This window comes from Rhipicephalus microplus, chromosome 5 (assembly GCF_043290135.1).
Source record: "Rhipicephalus microplus isolate Deutch F79 chromosome 5, USDA_Rmic, whole genome shotgun sequence".
NCBI lineage: Eukaryota > Metazoa > Arthropoda > Arachnida > Ixodida > Ixodidae > Rhipicephalus > Rhipicephalus microplus.
The window spans coordinates 175,542,182-175,562,318 of NC_134704.1; the positions used below are offsets into that span (position 1 = coordinate 175,542,182).

Consider the following 20,137-nt stretch of genomic DNA (forward strand, 5'->3'; position numbering starts at 1 on the left):
AATTTTTAACCACCTGAAGTTCGCGAACGTTCACCTAAATCGAAACGCGAAAATCTCTACCATTTCGCTTCTATATAAGTGCGGCAGCCCCACCAGTATTCTGTCTCGTGATCTTCGAGTCAGCAGTCGAGCACTTTAACCAGTTTTGCACTATGCCGTGTGAATGGCTGAACCCTTCTTGCACAATTTCATGAGAAACCGCAGAACTTTAGCCTGCGTCCATTGTAACTGACGCAGAAATTAGTGTCATAGCTACAGTGCTAGCTTTATCGGCCCTAAATAAACTATTGAAAACATTTAGTGAGTGCTGCAGTGATACTACTGCAAGAAAAAACACGTACCTTTTCCTCGTCAATCCAGCTATGCATGACCAGCGGTGTTTTGAACGCGATGCCGCATAAAGCCACTGATAGAGTCAGTATGGCCATTACCTGTACAGAAAACAGTATAAGTGTACTTTCAGTTTGCATTTTAGGCATTTAGAACACCACTCACAGATGAGTAATTCATGAATTCAGAGAACATTGTATTCAAACACACTCTAGGTGCCCCCCCCTCCTAAAAAAAGCTGTGCAAGCAGCTAGACAGGACCTGGGGGCGTAGAGAGGGCTGCAGATGCATTGCGTTTTACACAGCTGTAAGCGCTATAGACAAAAAACATTATAAAACAAAAACATAGTCACGTCGTATATATAATAAACATCAGAGCAATAATTCAGCTGACGCATTTAACGTGATATATTACTTAGTTCTTCGTGAAGAAAAAACGTTTCCTTCAAATGAGCACACACATCTCATTTCAACAGACTGAATGGGGCACTGAAATTGATATCGTGGCGTGGTACTTGAGAATCAAGTACCACAGGGGTAAATGTTTTATCTACTGCGAAGATGAAGCCAAGTTGTTTATTTCTCTTCTAAGCACGCCAGGGTGAGTTCGTTTGCAACGTGACATCCTTTTCTGGTGGCATGCGGACATGTGACAATCTTTCCTACCTTCCAAACCACACTTCCGAACACCGGCACGATTTGACTAAAACTCCCAATCAAACATCAAAAAAAGCTCGCAGGGTTTCTTGTGTATTCACCTTGTCTTGTCTTGTGGCCTAGAAGATCTTGGCTCATGCACACAAGGGGGATCGGCCACACTGTACCTTATATTGTAAATGTTTTTACACAATGCTTGCTAAAAAATAGAAATGTTTAACGAGGAACCAGATAACACGAGCCATGGCTTCACGTTCCACTGCATTGTTTCTTCGATTGTGGCCTGTGAACAATAGCGCATACCCACTCTAGAGGATTGGCCAAGAAAGCTAGTATGTCTGTATGCGGACACCGTAAACTAATTTCTAGCCTATTGCTAAAGAGAGCTCAGAAAAATAGAACGTTGAATTATCTATCAAAAATAAAATAAGAAATAACAGTATATGAATCAATAAGGAAAAAAGGAAGAAAATGCTATATCAAAAGACTAAAATTTTTAGTAGACCAGAAAGTTGAGTTTACACCACCCAATCAAAATTGAAATAATGTCCAATATTTATTCGCAATACCAAATATATCACAAGTGTTATTCAAGAATATAATAAAGGAGACGTTATATTGGCATGCGTTTAGATTCTTGAATAAAATTACATACTGCATCAAATACGTTTCTGTGGCAATGTCCCAAGGCAGAGGCATCGAAACTAAAAATATTATCTGCTGTCATTGCATTATCTTCATTATCACATCTACTGTGAAAAACAGAATAACTACAAGCCTTTTCATAGTTAAAAATTAATTCCAAGCGCTGTCTTCGTTTTCTTCTCTTGAAGTTGCGCTCTCTCTGCTTTTGTACGCCACTCAAAGAAGGGCGCTAGAGCGGCATTATGTGGAGTGACGTCGAAGTTTGGGAATTCATGGTGACGTTACACGCTTTGTGATTGCGACATCATGATGAATTCATATGGTGACATCATCGCGTGATGAAAACTGTTTGCTTCACTCGCTGCTGACACCGCGAGATGATAGCCCCGGAGGGTGAAATTTGCAGTTAAGTGAAGCATATAAGGCTTTTTCCTTAGCAAAAGTGATAAAATGGGTTGGGTAAAGGCTTTTTAATGACAGACCGGCGTTCGCTCAGCCTACCCTCAAAGTAGGCAGAGAATAATTATTGATTGATTTGATTGATTTGTGGGGTTCAACGTCTCAAAACCACCATATGATTATGAGAGACGCCGTAGTGGTGGCAAACTAACCTGCCTCTCTTTTAATCTATTATGCCCACCTAATTTATTGTCTCTCTCTGTCTCACTCTCAGATCAGTAAAGTGAGTGCAAGATCTCCCACCCACAACTCGCGACACGGTGTGGATCCACGCTGTCAAAAACGCTTTTACACTCAGCGTCGCGGGCTCTGCTAGTGCTCAAGCCTACCGCCGCATCACCTCCCTCATGGTTTCCGGAAACACATTAACCATCCACCTCTACACCTCCCCGCCATGATGCCCTGGGGGTCATACTTTGCCGCGGATTTGACTACTTCCCCATCTAAGCCATCCTCGACGATCTCCAGGCAAGCAATCCTAACCTCTCTGTCGTGGGCGGCCGCCGCACGCACCAGTCCCCTCACATCTTGGTTACCCTCATGAACCTCATATTACCCCATGCTCAATTTTCTGCCACGGTGTCCAGCTTCACTTTCTTCCATTCCACCGTAAGGTGGAAGCCTCTTTCAATTGCCGCTCGACCGGCCACAGGACCAACGTGTACTCCAAACCAAGGCAGCAGCTGTGCTATCACTGCACCGGAACTCAAATCCCTTTGTCTGGTGGGTTGCCACCAACTTGCATCCTCGCTGCATCGTCTGCGACGGGAATCAATCCACGCATAGTTCCAACTGTAAACACCACAATGTCCAGCGTCCTCAGTGCTTGAGGGCCCCGGTACCTGACACTCACCACTACCCACGACAACCCTGGCACTTCCAGCTGCCGCGCACTCACCCAAGCAAGTTACACGTGGTCCCTCATCAGCTCCACCCATCAAGTCGTTCTCTGCTTTTCCACCCATCGCACTAGCGGCGCCTAAACCCGCCTCTAAGCCAACGCATTCGACATCCGCCCACGGTGCTCCTGGCTCACCTTTTTTAACCGCCGGTCATTGCAGTACAGCAAGAAAATGCCTCCGTCCGACATCAGCTCGCTGCACAAAACGCTCAAACTACAGCTAAGAAGTAACCAAGTGATTTCCTTCAAGCGCGAATGTACGCACTTGAACAGTAGCTGAAATCAGTGGTCTTAATGCCATCCTCTATTCCCGCTAACATCTATTCCTCCTCCAACATGAACGCACACACCCCCGAAACATGCACTAGCAAGCACCGTAGACCGAAAGTCCACCATACATCTCTCCACCTCTCCGAAGGAATCCAGATGGCTATTAACACGGCCATGGTGGATTTTGAAAAACGACTGGAAAGTCGCTTTACCTCCATCCACCAGCTTCTTGCAGCACAACACGAAGCTCTAAATTCTCTGCGCCAGACTTTGCCTCCTATCACCCCGCTATGTCCTTCGAATCTCTTCAATCGACAGTCGACAGCGTACAACCCAACATTGGTAGAGCCTGTTCAGTAGCCAAATTATCCACCTCCGCCATGCACGAAAAGCGGTTCAAAACTTACTTCCGGTCCTGGTAGCGCTACTGCAGAAACAGGCTCTACGAAGCAGACGACTAAGCGTGTGCGTACGCCACGAAAGCAGCTTCTATCCGCACAAATATTGAATTGCTTCGAAATGCAACGGCGAGAACGACTACTTTTTATCTTTAGCTAATTGCGAAGGTTTTGTACATGAGCAGGAATGTCCGAAAGTTTTTTACGTGGTGTTATATCTTGTGCGCACTATAACAGGCACCCAGTGATCGGCGAAAACAGCAACTCTTCTCAAGTTCAGTGCGACAGGCATTATTGTTGCTCATTGTCTCAGTGATGAGCTGTGACAATTTTAGAGACGAGGCTTCTTAAGGAGTGGATCTGTCCATCCACCGTTGTCGTACATAGCCGCCGGTAGCACATACCCACTCTAGAGCGGGTATGTGCCACAAGGCATGGGAGATGGCGATACATAGTATTCACTAGATGGACGCGCGGACGGACGCATGGGTGGACGAACAGACAATCAGGTGGATTGACGGATGGATGGACGCACAGAGCGTGTATGTGCCACAGAGGATGCGAGATACGAGATGGTGGTACTTGGAATGTTCACTAGATCAACGCATGAGCAGACAGACAGACAGACAGACAGACAGACAGACAGACAGACAGACAGACAGACAGACAGACAGACAGACAGACAGACAGACTAGAAGACGGACGGACAGATGAATGGACGCAGGAACGTATGGACCGATGAACGCATGGGCAGACAAACGGACGCATGTATGGACGCATATATGGACGGAAGCAAGAACGGACGGACGGACGGAAGCATGGACGGGCTGACAGACGCTTCGCCCCAATCATCATCATTCACTCCGTGAATGTGCTGTGATATTTGTGCAACTGACGGGGAAGACTCCAGAGGTTCCGGTATATTATGTGAAAATACGTATTGGCACAATTTTGCTCAATCCGCGCGAGTAGTGCTGTGGGGTCTGCTAAACTTCGCCCCATTACCCATTATAGTTGGTGTTCAATGCTGAAAAAACGATTAGAACACACCGCTTAGCATTGCCAGGTACGTCGACTATGCGGCACAGCACATACGCAAAAATCAACCCTCACAAGCGCATCACTAAGTTAAACACGTGCACACCTTGATAGCGATCGATTGCTTTCGCTGGGTCATCTGCGCACGTCGGAAATGAGCAAATGGGGCTGAAGAGCTTCAGCTTCAAACAAAGTATATGTAACCTAAACTTCGGTTTAATAGTTACCAGCAGCTGTTTCTCTCATAGCCTGTGCATGGGGCATAATGAGTGACTCAACGCGTGCGAGCAGTTCTGTGAGGTGTAAAAGTGCGATGATAGCGTCAGATTTAGACGTCTATGCAATATGGCCATTCGGTCACAGGTTCGATTTCGGCCGTGGTGGTCGCATTTCTAGAAGACAAAATGGTAAAGGACCATGTACTGTGCGACGTCAGTGCACGTTAAGCAACACTTCATGGTCGGAATTTTAGGAGCCCATCACCATGGCGCCCTTAATAATGATTTGTTGTTTTGTTTTGTGAAACCCTAGATAATACTTATTGATAAAATCATCTTCATAAGCTAGCGACCCTGCACATACTCTTTCGCACCTTGAAGCACACATTCAGTGCGTCAATGCGCGCCAGCAATTCTGTCAGGTGGGAAAGCATGGTACTAGTGTCACTGTTACAAGTTTTTGCAATGCGCACATGCACACTGACACGCAGTTACATATCTTCATGAACGATGGCACATTTTTCAATGACTAGTGCGCCCTCTTGCGTCTTTATTGTACAAAATGCTACAAAAAGCTCGTTTTTATCGGCGCTGTCAATGCTGCGCCAGTTCACAGACGCAAACGAACACTTTCAATGTCAATAAAAGTGAGTGCACCACTTGCCATATCCGCATTTTTCTGGCCCGCATGGTGACTTTTATGTTCGACCATCTCCTGTCAATCTATAATTTTTTTTGTTGCTGCAAAAGTATTACGGAAGCTTCGGAACAACATAGGCGCTTTCCTGAACAAGACTCTACTGCATTACCATGAGCGTATTTGACATAATAACCATATGCCAACGCGACTGTAGGCTTTCAAAGTATCTTCGGCGTGAAAATCTACATCGAAAACTCGCAATATCTGAGAGCCTTTTGTAAAGGTAGAGATGAGCGTGTTCCCACGCAGCACGGAGAGCCGCATCACGTGAAGCCCTTGAGTGTCTCGGGCTCTTGTTATACTGCTATAGCCGCTAACAGGCACAAATGTCGACATTGTAGATGAACAAACATGCACGCTACATAGAACATAACAGCATGCAAAACGTGTTTCGTGTGCACACTGAAACATGCGATCAAAGTGGAACCGCAGCCAAAGGCACACCTTCATGCGCATCCTCGATCGGGCGCACATTGCTAAACTGGCTGATTCCTGTAGCGACAACAGCGCCACTTCGAGCCAAAGATTGTGGCGGCGCCATGAAAAACCGCGGTGTTTTCGAACTTGACAGCTTCTATACACGTTGCTACACGCTACCGTGTTTGAAAGCATCCGAGTCGAGCCACCAATCCATGCCCGCACCGTTATTACTTCTGTAGCCTGATCCTCGCCATCATCGGCCAATGGAACGCCATCCGTTGTCAAAAAATGGCTGACAGATTCGTCGTCAACAGTTGGCAGTGGAAGTTCCGTAGTTTTGTCACAAGCTTAAGCGCCTGTTTCTCCACCTTCAACAAATATACGCCTCGGCTTCCCCTGATATCATCGTACTACAGAAAAGCCGTGCGAACGTTTCCCCCTCAGGTTACATTGCCCACGATCAAGTCGTTCATAATCCTCTGTCTATCCCGTCGCTCCCATCATCATCCGGCAGAAACTCGTTATCAATCAAGCCAATCTAATCTTCTCTGCACTACTCTACGTTTTAGGGATCAAGCGCCTTATAGTATAAGCTTATCCCGCGTCAGGCGTTACCGACAGTGTCTCCCGAACAATATAATAGATAACGATGCGTCATCACTATTCTTGTCTCATGACATTAGTCCAATAGATGACATTAGTCCAATAGATGACATTAGTCCAATAGAAGTGTGTGAAATAGGATAGACAAATGGATGGACGGATGCATGGACACACAGACGAAAACACGGACGCGCGCACGGACGGACGTGCGCACGTAAAAACGGACAGATGGAGGGAGGTATGGACCAATGCACGGATGAACGAACGGAAGCATGAACGGAAGCATAGATGAACGCATGGCGCATGAACGTATTCACGGAGGGACGAGTGAACGCACGGAGGAATGCACGGACGCACAGATGGACGCTTCGCCCCACTCATCATCATTAATTTCATCGATAAGCAGTGGCTTTTCCACGGCTGCTCATGTCGATCAGCTAGCTCACCGACATGAGCAGCCCTCACTTTTTATTCTCAATTTGTACAACCCCTTCGTGCCACCGATGATGTGTGATTTGATGTGTGATATGTAAGGTTTACCGTTCCAAAACCACCATATGATTATGAGAGACGCCGTAGTGGAGGACCCCGAAAATTTTGACCATCTGGGGTTCCATAACGTGCGCCCAAATCTGAGCCCACGAGTCTACAGCATTGTCGCCTCCATCGAAAATGCAGCCACCAAAGCCGGAATTTGATCCTGCGACCTGTGGGTCAGCAGCGATGAATATGCGTCGCTTCTCGACGTAATTCGTGCCACTGCAGCAAGAGAAGCCAAATCCTCCTCTCTTATTCTCGGTGGTTTCAAAGTCAGGCATCTGAATTGGGGTAACCATTAGACCTACAGTCTGAAAGAAGGCTATGGCAGCTCGCTCAAGACCAGAATTTTTCTCTGCTTAGCGATCTCCAGAAGCGAACCCGCATCGGCAACAGTGTACGGTACGACACAACCCCGGACCTTAGCTCATGCCGTAGCGTGCGCAACGCGCGCTGGTCCAACACACATCGTTTCAGTGGCAGTGGCCACTATATTCTCGCGATTCAAGTGAACACCTTTCTCTTCAAGCCGCGCTCACACACAGCCTGTCACACAGATTGAGACGCGTTCTGAGAACGCCGGCTGCACTCCACTGCCTCAAACATCGAGAACACTTTGACTAGGACGAACCAGCTGCTAGCGTATGTTGGGGCGGTCACCGCCTCAACCCCCTCCACGAAGTACCATCCCGCAACCGACTCCCACCTTGCCCACTGATGACCGCTCGCATGGGTCTCACCAACAGTTGGTAGAAGCAACGTCACAACTGTCGCTTATGCCGCCACATCGCACTCCTCGACCATGCTATTGAGCAACACACCACAGTGTGTGCACGCTAGCAGTGCCAACTGCTCTGCTCAGAGCTCTCTAGTCAGTTGGGCTGCAAAACAATCTTGGCATCTCCTTCGCCACATCTTCGACTCTGCTTGAGCCAAGTCGTTCGTTGGGCAGCACTTGCAACGAGTGGTTCGGACCTACACCGGTGACCCTCCATCGCTGATGGGAGGTGTGGCTGCGAAGTACTCCTACCTTCTGACTCCTGGCGTACACTATCCCACTCTCGCACCCTACACTAGGGCCCCCAACCGAGAACTCGGCAATACCATCACGGAAGCAGGGGTCTACGCGGTATTACAGCGGTTTCAAACCATGTCGGCGCCCGATCTAGATCGCATCACAAACAAGCTCCTGCGAAACTCGACGCTCCTTCGATCACTACCCTCGCTTCTGGCGTGAACAAGTCCTTGCGCTCTACCAACCTACTCCAATCATAGGAACACGCTCACGTGGCTTTTATCCCGAAGCCTGGAAAGAAATTCAAAATCGAAAATCTATGGCCCATTTCACTCACTTGATGCGTCAGCAAGCTTCTCGAACACGTCATTCTCGTTCACCTGCAAATATACACGGATGCTCACTATCTCTTTCCCCACCCCATGCTTGGCTTCCATCCCCCCCATTCGGCGAAAGATGTCTTCTTGCAACTTGACCATGACCTCCACGACCAACCAAATTTTTAGACACTAAAGCTCTCTTTAGCCTCGACCTTCACAAAGCGTTTCACAACGTCTTTCACTCGGCTATACTTGCCGAACTCTAAGCACTCTATCCCGGCACCCGCACCTACAACTACAATCGCGCGTTTCTCATGGCTCGAATGGCCTAAATCATCACAGGTGGCCCCCGGTCTCCCACGTACGAGATTTGCCCTCACTGAACTCCTCAGGGTGCGGTATTGTCACCTTTCGGATTTAACCTTTACCTCCGCACGCTACCTGAAAAGTCGGACCGTATTCCCGATCTCAAACACACCCTGTATGCTGAAGACATGACCCTTTCAATCCTATAGGGCTCAGCCCTATGACATACGCTCAGCTTCCTACCAGCCTGGCATCGATAGATGTTTAACTTAGGGATTACTTGTATCCCGCGTATTTCTTATCTCCTGCTTAAGAGTACGTATAAACACTATTGTTGAGTAGCCTGTACGAAATAATGCTTGATTTTTTGCTTGAGTGAACTCGAGTTTTGTCTGAAGTCTATATGTTATTATTTTTTAATAGTGTATATACAACGAACAGTAGGTTTTTCGAGTCCTAGACTTCCCTTTTGGGGGATGTTGGCATCCTTCCTTGAGATGGCATCTTAAGGGTGATGTTGGTATTTTTCCAAAATTCTGGTGTCATTCCCGTCCCGAGACACTTTGCATACAGAGTGGCTAGTTTTCCTAACGCGATGTCTCCACTATTTTTCAGCCGGTCCTTCGACGTCTAATCCTCACCTGCAGATTAGTCTCTTTGCATTCTCTCTAGGGCATTCCTTACTTCCATGTCGATAATGGCTGGATACTCCATTTTTGTGGGCTATTACTGCTTCTCATGCTATCAATTCGATCTTTTAAGCTGTCTTAAAGAACTCTGTGAAGTTCTTCTGCCACCTTGGCAATCCTTTCCATGTTATTAGTCACACTGCCCCTTTTGTGCTTTAACACCTATATGTAAATTCGGCCAAAGCACAGTTTTGTCTTCACATCTTTGAGGCTACTTGCGTTCTTTAGAGCAGGTTCAATTCTCTCCAGGCTGTGCCCTGGTATGTCGGCTACTTTACGCCTATTGAAGAATTTAAAAACTCTGCCAGCTCTAGTTTGTCTGCTGCATTTGAGTATTTCATCCTCTGACATTTCTTAATGAGTTTTTCGTCTCCTGAGATAGCTTGCCAGTGTCCTGTGTAATGACCATGCCCAAGACTTCCACTGCACTCCCCTAATGGTAGTAATCAGAATATTGTTTAGTGCGTTAATGCGAAAGTCTGGTTTCTTGGTTAGAGCAAGTACCTATTTTGAACAAAAACCGGATTCTGTACTTTGCATTTCAGAGCTAGTTCATCAACTAGCTTTGGGATTAAAACCACGGAATTCTTGCCTGCAGGGCTGATGTTCTACCCTCATGCCTTCGCTGTATATATATATATCACATATTAGGATGCGCTAAAAAACTGAAACCACGTTTGGTAACTTTTCCTCCTCCTTGACGTGAGCTTTTTTGTGATCTTCTCTCCCGTGGCTCAAGCTGTGCGCCAGGGTACATAGAAGTCGTGTAGTATGCTACACACATAGGACCGAACGAAGGTCAGGCGCCCTTACTTCGGCACTCGCCAGTTCGCACGTGACTCATCCTTCCTCTTCCCCTGCCCCATAAAAGAGCGCAAACCTGCTTACGTTACCATTCTGCTGAAAAAAGAAGGCAATCAAAAACACGGTCGACAAAGAAAATAAGTGGCACAAACGACGACTGGTCCAGCCGTTGCTCTCATAGTGTTTTCTAAAATAGTGTAGAGGGAACTCTGACATAGCGACCACTTGGCGATCATGGGAAGGATCTGTAGTACATAGATTTGCCTAATGTTCGTGCTTGGAATCTGGAATGCACTTGAGGCTTCTTTTATTTTTGCGCATTCGCATTTGTTTTGATGTTATAATAGATCAAATATAACATTCGGTACACATTTATGAATAGATAAAAGATTGGGGAACTTTGATAACAGTGTTGCGTTGGTGAGCTTATCAGGTTAAGGTGCTGAAGTGTAACGGCGGAACATTTGCTGTTTTTTCATCTGGCGGCAAAGTGGCTGCAGGGCTCGCGAAGCCAAGCGGAGCCAAAAGAAAACGATGTTTAGACAAATCGGTGTACCACCCATCATTCTCAAGCTGACTGAAGCGTCATGCGTTGTAGCTCCCACAGACCCTAGCGCCAGAGTTCCGTATAGTGTAATTATGGCGAGCTATATGGCCGTGTTTGACACCACGTCTCTAAGTAATTGTAGGTCGTCTTTTTGATTGTTTGTTCTTTCAGCGCCTTGTACCAATTTTCTCGGACTCTAGCCTTGCTGCCTTACTTCCAGTTCTGGATGTGCCGTGGTAGAGTGACCTACAGGTAGGCTAGAGGACCCGGTGGCGCCGAACGTCTGACGCCAAGCATGTGTCCTTGGGAACTAAGCAATGCGTCTCCTTGGCAAAGGAACGCCGCCGGCTGAGTGCCATCTACAAGAACGTCATTTGAGAAACAGGGATAGGAGAACGTCCTAATTATTAGGCTCTTTCAGCTGACCGTATTTGGTCTCCCACTCTGGTCAGGCAGTCGGCGGTTGTGCCACTGCGCATGTGCTAGACGGTCAGACGCTGAGCGTGTGAGCCTACTATCGTAGTAAGTGAAGGATCACGTTACGCGAAGAGGAACGACCAAAATGGCAGCCTGTTGTGCCGCGAGTCCACGCTACACGGAAAACGCAGTAGTTGTTAGGCAAACGCGTAAGTACCGACGACACTTCAGCACACACAACGATCTCTGTCTCCTCCGAGAATTCGTCGCAGCCAACTCTTCGGATAATCCGCTCGGGGGGGGGGGGGATTTCCACAAAACGATCCAGAGCTGACACTTCTGACCATGAAGAAGCGTCTCACGATCCTTCTTCGGTAAGTGATTTTATGTAACAGTAGTAAAAATTTAGTTTTCAACAGCAATCACTCTTTCACCTATTCAGAAAAGTTCAATTTGACTGGTCACTGGGAAGCGTGGCGAAACGCGCTGCCTAAAGGCGAGGCGTTTGAAACGCGTTTGTGCTGCCTTGAAGGCTTCTATTGTAGAACAGCTACAAGTGAAGGTGACAAAAAAATTAAAGAATGCTTATGCGTCAAACAGTAAATGTGTTCACACTTTGTAAAACAAAATTTGCTATCTTACGGCGAGCAAAGAACTGTTTTTTTATTTTCCTTTAAACCAACTTTCATTCACCGGTGGCGTCGCGATTGCGTTGACCGAACGACGCTTAGCTGAAACCGAAAACGCGCGTTGCGCTCCGGTAACGCTGCGCGTTTTAGGGGAGCGTGGAACGAGGCACAAAAACGGTCAGCTAAAAGTGCCTATTTACTTTCCATTTCTGTGTACAAATTCAGAAACTGACGAGGTGGGATTGTAACAAAAACAAACATCTCTGAACACTGCTTCTATCACGCTCTCATCTTGGTAGTTATAAAAAGGTTCAATGGTTGTTATTGTATTGTGGGTAGCTCTAGTGGCTTTCAGTTATTATGGAGCATGCAACTACTTAAAAAGAATTGTGAACCAGTTGATTTTGTCGATGCTGAGCCGTTCAAGTTTCTTCTCATCCCCTCTGTACACGTTCAATTTGTATAATTATAAGTCGGAACAAGGTACTTTGTCTCCCACCTTTTCCTTCTTTCTACGCCTACTGCATAGCATAGTTGGCGTCAAGTGTGCTAAAGGAATCACATATAGTTGCTGTGAGCATACATGTTACTGCGGTCCTCTAGCCGTTCATTAGGCTCACCATCACGTACTAAATGTAACTGCAGCAGCATCCCTATTAAAAAGCCTGGGTTGGTGGATGCTGGAATTGTTGGTGGATATGGTGGAAATATAAGTGTATATGGTGGAAACTGTAGTGGGCGTAATGGCTGATGGCGGCGAGAGTGGAAAAATGGTGGCAGATGGTGGTGACGGTGGAAAATACCGGCTGATGGTGGCGAGGCAAAACGTGTTTGGTGGAAGGCTTGGTGAGCAAGGTGGATGACGGTGGCGTGACGGAAGCTTGGTGGAAGATGGTGTCATGATGAAAAAGCACATTACAGTATGCGAAATCACCTATTTGGAGTGTTTCATTCTTGAATGCGCAGAGATTTGTGTTTACGGTCAAAAGAAACCAACGCTGCTCAATTCACTTTCTAGCACGTTTACTTTTTTATTCTTGTGGTGTCAACAGCGCTTCAATTTTTGTGGAGCGTAGAATATGCGGCCGTGAATATGTTTACATTTCGCGCACGTACTTACATGAGTTTGACACCCGCGATGTGTTTCTTTGTTGTGATGTTTAGAAGGGTAGAGGTGTCACCGTGAAGAGTGACAATAAATGTTTTACATCGACGCGCAGTTTCCGAGAAATAAATGAGCTCCAGTTCGCGATTGCTCCTTTCAATATTAGAGCAGAACACAGTGGTCACTTGATCTCGCCACGCTATAAACGCAACTCTGGCAATTCTTGCGCACTCTATTGCTTGAGCCGTACTATTAAGTTGAGAAAGTTCGTGCGAATATGCATAAACCTTCACTTTAGAGATGCGTCGAGACGAGCCCCAGCGAACTTGACTTTCACCCTTCTGTTCTGATCGATTTGTGGGGTTTCACGTCCCAAAACCACTATATGATACTGAGAGACGCCGTAGTGGATGACTCCGGAAATTTCGACCATCTGGGTTTCTTTAACGTGCACCCAAATCTGAGCACAGGGGCCTACAACATTTGTGCCTCCATCGTAAATGCAGCCGCCGAAGCCGGGATTCGATCCCGCAACCTGTGGGTCAGCAACCGAGTATCTTAGCCACTAGATCACCGTGGTGGGGCAAGCTTCCTGTTCCACCACCATGATTTCCACCAAGGTTAGTCCTACAGACCAAGCCCGTACAAGTGTTATCGGCGCTTCTGCCTTTCAGAATACACAATTTTGACGAGTAATAATGACAATGCAGCACAGCGGTGGCATAATTTGACCTAAATGAAGTCTTTTCTATTGTGTACGGTGTCCGCGCAAGAAGCTACAAACATCAATGCGACGTGCTTGCAGCACTTCCACTACATGTACGCCTCCTCTCACCGACAGCCGCCACTCGCACTCGCCGGCACTTCACTGGCTCTTAATTGAGGACACAGACTCATCAATTCGTATGCTTACTGAACTAATATGATAGAATAATATTTCTGGCGCATTGCTCTCTTTCTGGCCAAGCCATTATTTAGTTGTTCCATACGACAGAGCAATACCAGTGTGCTGGCAAGGCTGCGCCCTCCGTTGCGCGAAAAACATCACAATCAGTTGTGTGGGCGTACGTATCACATGAGCATAGAAGCATCATAAAACATAAACAGATATGGTCCTTTGGAAGTAGCGAGAAACGTATATTAAACTTGGAAGTAATTGATTGATATGTGGGGCTTAACGTCCCAAAACCACCATCTGATTATGAAAGATGCCGCAGAGGAGGGCTCCGGAAATTTCGACCACCTGGGGTTCTTGAAGGCGCACCCAAATCTGAGCACACGGGCCCACAACATTTCCACCTCCATCAGAAATGCAGCCGCCACAGCCAGGATTCGAACCTGCGACCTGCGGTTAAACTTGGAAGTGACCACCAATAAACTCTGCCTGCTCCTCAGTCCACTGATTTTTTTTTTCTTGTGGTTGTAAACTGTAACCAAAACAGGAGCGCTGGTGCCATTATCGCAGTGGCAATCGTTACAGGCAGCAATTGTTCGTGTTTATCATATGTGCAAATTTTAGTAGCAGATTAAGATCGCGTCCGTCTCGAGTAAATGACAAACAGAATGAAAGTTAAACAGTGAGCTTCTAAGATCACTACTTTTTAACACCAAATTAACCTTTGTCGGCGTGGCGCAGGGATGTCACCAAGAATATTTCTAAACATTAATTGGCAGGAAACACCAGTGAAGTATTTTGGAGTGCAGCTGGAGTTCTATCATGACAGTGAACCGTATTGCGAAAAAGAAACACAGGCGATGCGTAATGATGTAGAAAACTGGAAAACTTGGGGTATTTCGATATTCGCACGGGCCACAATCCCAAGCTGTGGTACGTAATGCAGGTTTCGCACTGCATTAGAATAAGTGTACATAAAATAAACAGAGTATTTGCAGTTTTCATTTGAAGCTCTGTCTGGGAAAGATCAAGCCTCTTCAGAAAAGTTCGAGATGGTGGGCTCGTATTAATGATTTGTAGATAAGACAACTTGTCAATTGTTTCCTTTTTCTGCGTGACGTAGGTGACCCTTTTTTGAGAACTGTTATACAACTAAGGTTATCAAGAGTGCTGCCGGGATTGCTCGTAATGACATCAAATGTGCAAGAAACAATACTAGGTATCTAAAAGAAGTTGTTTCGTCTTTTTATTTTTTATCAGAGAGATTTTCGTTAGAGTATCTGGCTCAAGTATCACGTAATAAATTGTATGAAGACCTTGTTAATGTGGTACTGCCTGTACCCTTGTACCATCAGCTATATTGTTCAGACCCAAGACATGATGTTCTAAGACGTGTTAAAAGAATGCTTGTAGTGCCAGGGGTCACAACGTTTTCCTTTAAACTACATACTGGTACCTTACCAGTTAAAACGTGCGTGCTTGCAGGATAGGGGAACATTCGTCCCATGGAGCACACATTGCCACTTGTGTAGTGAGCCGAAAACAATTGAACACGTGCTTATAGATTGCTCGAACGGGGTCTTTTTTGAGACATATTGCAGAGAACCTTAAAAAATGTTACCGTCAAGTGTACGCGGTATGCGTTCTCTTTCGGTTAAAAACGAGGCAGGCGTACCTTATGATCTAATCATGCTTCTGGGCTTTCACAGTATATGGAAAACCCGTTGTGCCTCTGCAAACGTGGATGTGGAAGTGCTGTCTGTGCGCTAATATTTTTGCGAATCTGTGTGTCATTTTCTTGAAGTGCTGAAGGGCCAAGAGGATGTACCAGGCTGGAATGTGCGCATTGAGCCATTGTTATGAATGCCCAAGTATTGATCAATAGTCAGCTAAGAGCTGATGGTACCCTAATAAGTTTTGTGGGTGTATTTTTTGACGCACTTGTAATTTGACTAATATTGTCACGATGAGTCACAAGTACTGGGGGGATTTATTGAACGACCACGTAGCTAGCTCTAAGACGATGCGTCAGTCATGGCTGGCTCTCGAGCAGAGAAGAAGACACGCGATCTTCTTTTTCCCCGAGATTGAGAGCCGCTCTTGCTGTCGACCCACTACGTGCTGGTGGCATTATCCCCCCTTCCGAAAAAAAAAACAAGTCCCAAAAGGAGGAAAGAAAAGCACATAGCATCACCGCGATGCTACAACATAGGCACGTGAAAAAGAAATTGGGAATTCGGATAAAGTGAAAGTAAAGATTGAAGAGCATGCCAAAATAAGAAACGTCAATGAACGAGAAAGCAAGTTCACACAAATAAACAAAAAAACACAAAGGATGCTGGACGGTAAAGGAAAAGTTACGAGCAACGCGCAATAAATGGTTTCATGCGCAACACATCAACGACGTCCGGCCTCAGCAGTGTCCTACTCCGTGCATGGGGTGTTGAGTCCGGAACCACTTCGTAGTTTACGTCACTGACGCGGCGTAACACTTTATATGGGCCAAAGTACCGGCTCAGCAACTTTTCACTAAGGCCACGGCGGCGGACGGGCGTCCACACCCAAACTTGATCTCCGGGGCTGTAAAACACTTCTCTGTGGCGGGTATTATAGCGTCGTGCGTCTGCCTGCTGTTGCTGGCCGATGTGCAGTCGCGCGAGCTGCCGGGCTTCCTCAGCACGCTCTGCGAATTCTTCGGCGTCAGTTGCCAACTCGTCTTCTTCTTGACACGGTAGCATGGAGTCTAGCATGGTCTGCACTTCGCGGCCGTAGAGAAGCCGAAATGGCGTGAATCGCGTGGTCTGTTGCACGGCGGTATTATACGCGAAGGTCACGTAAGGTAAGATCCGGTCCCATGTTTTGTGCTGTACGTCGATGTACATTGAGATCATGTCTGCGATGGTCTTATTCAGTCGCTCGGTAAGTCCGTTGGTTTGCGGGTGGTACGCAGTTGTCCTTCGGTGTCTGGTGTTGCTCAGTTTGAAAACTTCGTCCGTAAGCTGCGCCGTGAATGCCGTCCCTCTGTCCGTTATTACACTGGAAGGAACACCGTGTCGTAACACGATGTGGCGCATGAAAAATTGTGCTACCTCAGAAGCCGTGGCTCGTGGGATCGCTTGGGTTTCAGCGTAGCGTGTCAAATAGTCGGTCGCGACGATCACCCATTTGTTGCTGTCCGCAGACAGGGGAAATGGCCCGAGAATGTCCATGCCGACTTAGTCGAATGGCGTGCAAGGTGCTTCAATGGGCTGAAGCAAACCAGCTGGTTTAACAGATGGTTGCTTTCGGCGCTGACATTCCCGACAGCTCTTGACGTACTTCTTGACGCTTGCCGAAAGTCCTGGCCAATAGTATCTCTCACTCACTCTGGCAAGTGTCCGTGAGTAGCCCAGATGACCGGATGTGGGTTCGTCATGGCAAGCGAAGAGGACGTCGTCTCGCATGTCTCGAGGAACCACCAGGAGGCAGGCACGGTTGTTCGAACGAGCGTTCTTCTTGTACAGCACACCATCTCGAAGGCAGAACGATGGCAACGAGCGGAATAAATGACGTGGTATGATTGTGTCCTGGCCCTCTAAATGATCGATGATCGGACGAATCTCTGCGTCATCCCGCTGCCGTTTACTCAAGTCTGATGAGCTAATGGCGCCCAGGAAGCCTTCGTCTTCCTCTGCTTCCTGACTGACGACAAGAAGGGGTGCGCGTGACAGTGTGTCAGCGTCTTCATGCTTACGGCCGGACTTATGGACGATGGTGACGTCAAATTCCTGCAGCCGCAAGCTCCACCGTGCTAGCCGTCCTGAAGGGTCGCGCAGGCTTGCTAACCAGCAGAGGGCGTGGTGGTCCGTCACTATCTTGAAGGGACGACCATAAAGGTACGGGCGGAACTTGGTGATTGCCCACACGACTGCGAGGCACTCTTTCTCCGTAGTGGAATAATTCGCCTCGGCACGGGATAGAGAGCGGCTGGCGTAGGCTATCACTCTTTCGATGTCCTCTTGACGCTGAACGAGCACTGCACCGAGCCCAATGTTACTAGCGTCGGTATGGACCTCCGTGTCAGCATCATCGTCGAAATGAGCGAGAACGGGCGCTGATTGCATGCGCTGTCGCAGCTCATCAAAAGCTGCTTGTTGCTCGTTTTCCCAGACAAACGGCGTGTCGTCCCTTGTGAGACGAGTCAGAGGTTCTGCTATCTGTGAAAAGCCATGAATGAATCGGCGATAGTAGGCGCACAAACCAAGGAAGCGCCGGACGGCTTTCTTATCGACAGGAGCTGGTAATTCGGCAACAGCGGCAAGCTTGTCCGGATCGGGACGGATTCCTTCGGCGCTAACTACATGTCCAAGAAATTTTAGTTCTTTATAGCCGAAGTGGCACTTCTGTGGTTTTAGTGTGAGGTCCGCCGATCGGATAGCTTCCAGCACGCTGCACAGGCGGTGAAGGTGCTGCTCGAACGTGGTAGAGAAGACCACCACATCATCAAGGTAGACAAGACAAGTCTGCCACTTCAGCCCTGTGAGGACAGTGTCCATCATTCGCTGGAAAGTTGCCGGCGCTGAACACAAGCCGAAAGGGAGTACTCGAAATTGGTATAGACCGTCTGGAGTCACGAAGGCTGTCTTTTCGCGGTCTCGCTGATCTACCTCGATTTGCCAGTACCCGCTTTTGAGATCGAGAGAAGTGAAATAATGGGCACGACGAAGTCTATCTAGCGAATCGTCGATACGTGGTAGCGGGTACACATCCTTTTTGGTCACGTTGTTAAGCTTTCGGTAATCGACGCAGACGCGTAGTGACCCGTCCTTCTTTTTGACAAGCACGACTGGAGATGACCACGGGCTGTTGGATGGTTCGATGTTCGATAACGCCATCGTCAAGCATCTCGCGAACTTGCGTACGTATCGCTTCACGTTCTTTAGCCGACACGCGGTAGGGGTGCTGGTGTATTGGGCGTGCGTCCTCGTACGTGATGATCCTGTGTTGCGTGATGGACGTCTGGCGGATCTTTGAGCAACTTGCGAAGCAAGACCTGTACTCGAACAAGAGCGCTTGCAGCGCAGTCTGGTTATCGGTGGACAGATCAGGATTGATGTCAATGTTGCTCATTGATGTGTCTGCGTTATTCACTATTTCTGACGTGAGACAGTTGGTTACGTTTGCTACTTCGTGGGCAAACGCTATCGAAGTGCCACGGAAAAGGTGTCGATGCTCGTTGCTAAAGTTGGTAACGAGCAATTCAGATCGGCCGTCACGAACGTGTATTACACTTCTCGCGACACATATGCCTTGCTGCAGGAGGTGTTCTAAATTTGTCTCGGCCACCACATCGCCATCGCTCAAACGACAGCATGTTACGTCGACTAGAACACTGGCTCGGGGAGAAAGCGTCACGCTCTGTTCAGAAATACGGAGTACGTCGACACGCATGTCGTCATCCTGCACGTTGATTGCTCGCTGGGCTGAGAACGTGACGCGGCGCTCTTGCAGATCAATGATAGCTCCATTTTCCTGTAGAAAATCAACTCCCAGAATGACGTCACGGGAGCATTCACGTAGAACAAGGCAGCTTGCTACGAATGTGTACCCTTGAATCTGTACTCTAGTTGTGCAGGCGCCCAGTGGAGTAACGACATGGCCACCAGCTGTCCGAATCTGCGAGTTATGCCACGGCGTGATTACTTTCTTCAGCTGCGTTGTGAGTTTCCCGCTCAGTATGGAATAGTCTGCGCCGTTGTCCACTAACGCATTAACTACACAACCATCAATTGTTACTGGTATGTCGAGTGAAAGCCGGCTATCCTTTGCAGCAGCAGGTGATGTCGGACCAGTTTCTGTACGGTTCTGCGTCAATAGGAGGTCTTCAGCGCTTCGACGTTCAGCGACCCCGCCCCCAGAGGTCGCTTCGGCTAGTTCTCCCGGCGGGGGCTGGGAGATCGTGCGGTAGAATACCGCTGGGGCGTTGATGAGAATCGCCTCGGTGATGGCGAGCGCGACTGGCGCCCGGCAGACGGTGGTGCATGCTGCTGGGAGAGGTAGTTTTGGATGTCGCGTGGTCTCTGACCGTAACGGGGTGGCGGCGCGTACGCAGAGAAGCCGCGAAGCCCAAGACGGCGATAAGGGCACTTGCGGTACAAGTGATCAGCTTCTCCGCAGTGAAAGCATAGAGGCCGATGATCGGGTGTGCGCCAGACATCAGGCTTCCGAGGAGACGAGTTGCGATCGTCGATGTAC

At 47.8% G+C, this 20,137-nt stretch overlaps 1 protein-coding gene across 1 annotated transcript in view; it reads right to left on the reverse strand.

The window, feature by feature from the left end:
• The window catches only part of LOC119174111 (monocarboxylate transporter 10), a 206,336-nt gene that overhangs the window by 126,518 nt on the left and 59,681 nt on the right, over window positions 1-20,137 (reverse strand). The window contains exon 5 of the mRNA XM_037424918.2: window positions 342-431. Coding sequence (XP_037280815.1) covers window positions 342-431 — 90 coding nt within the window. The remainder of the gene's footprint in view (window positions 1-341; window positions 432-20,137) is intronic.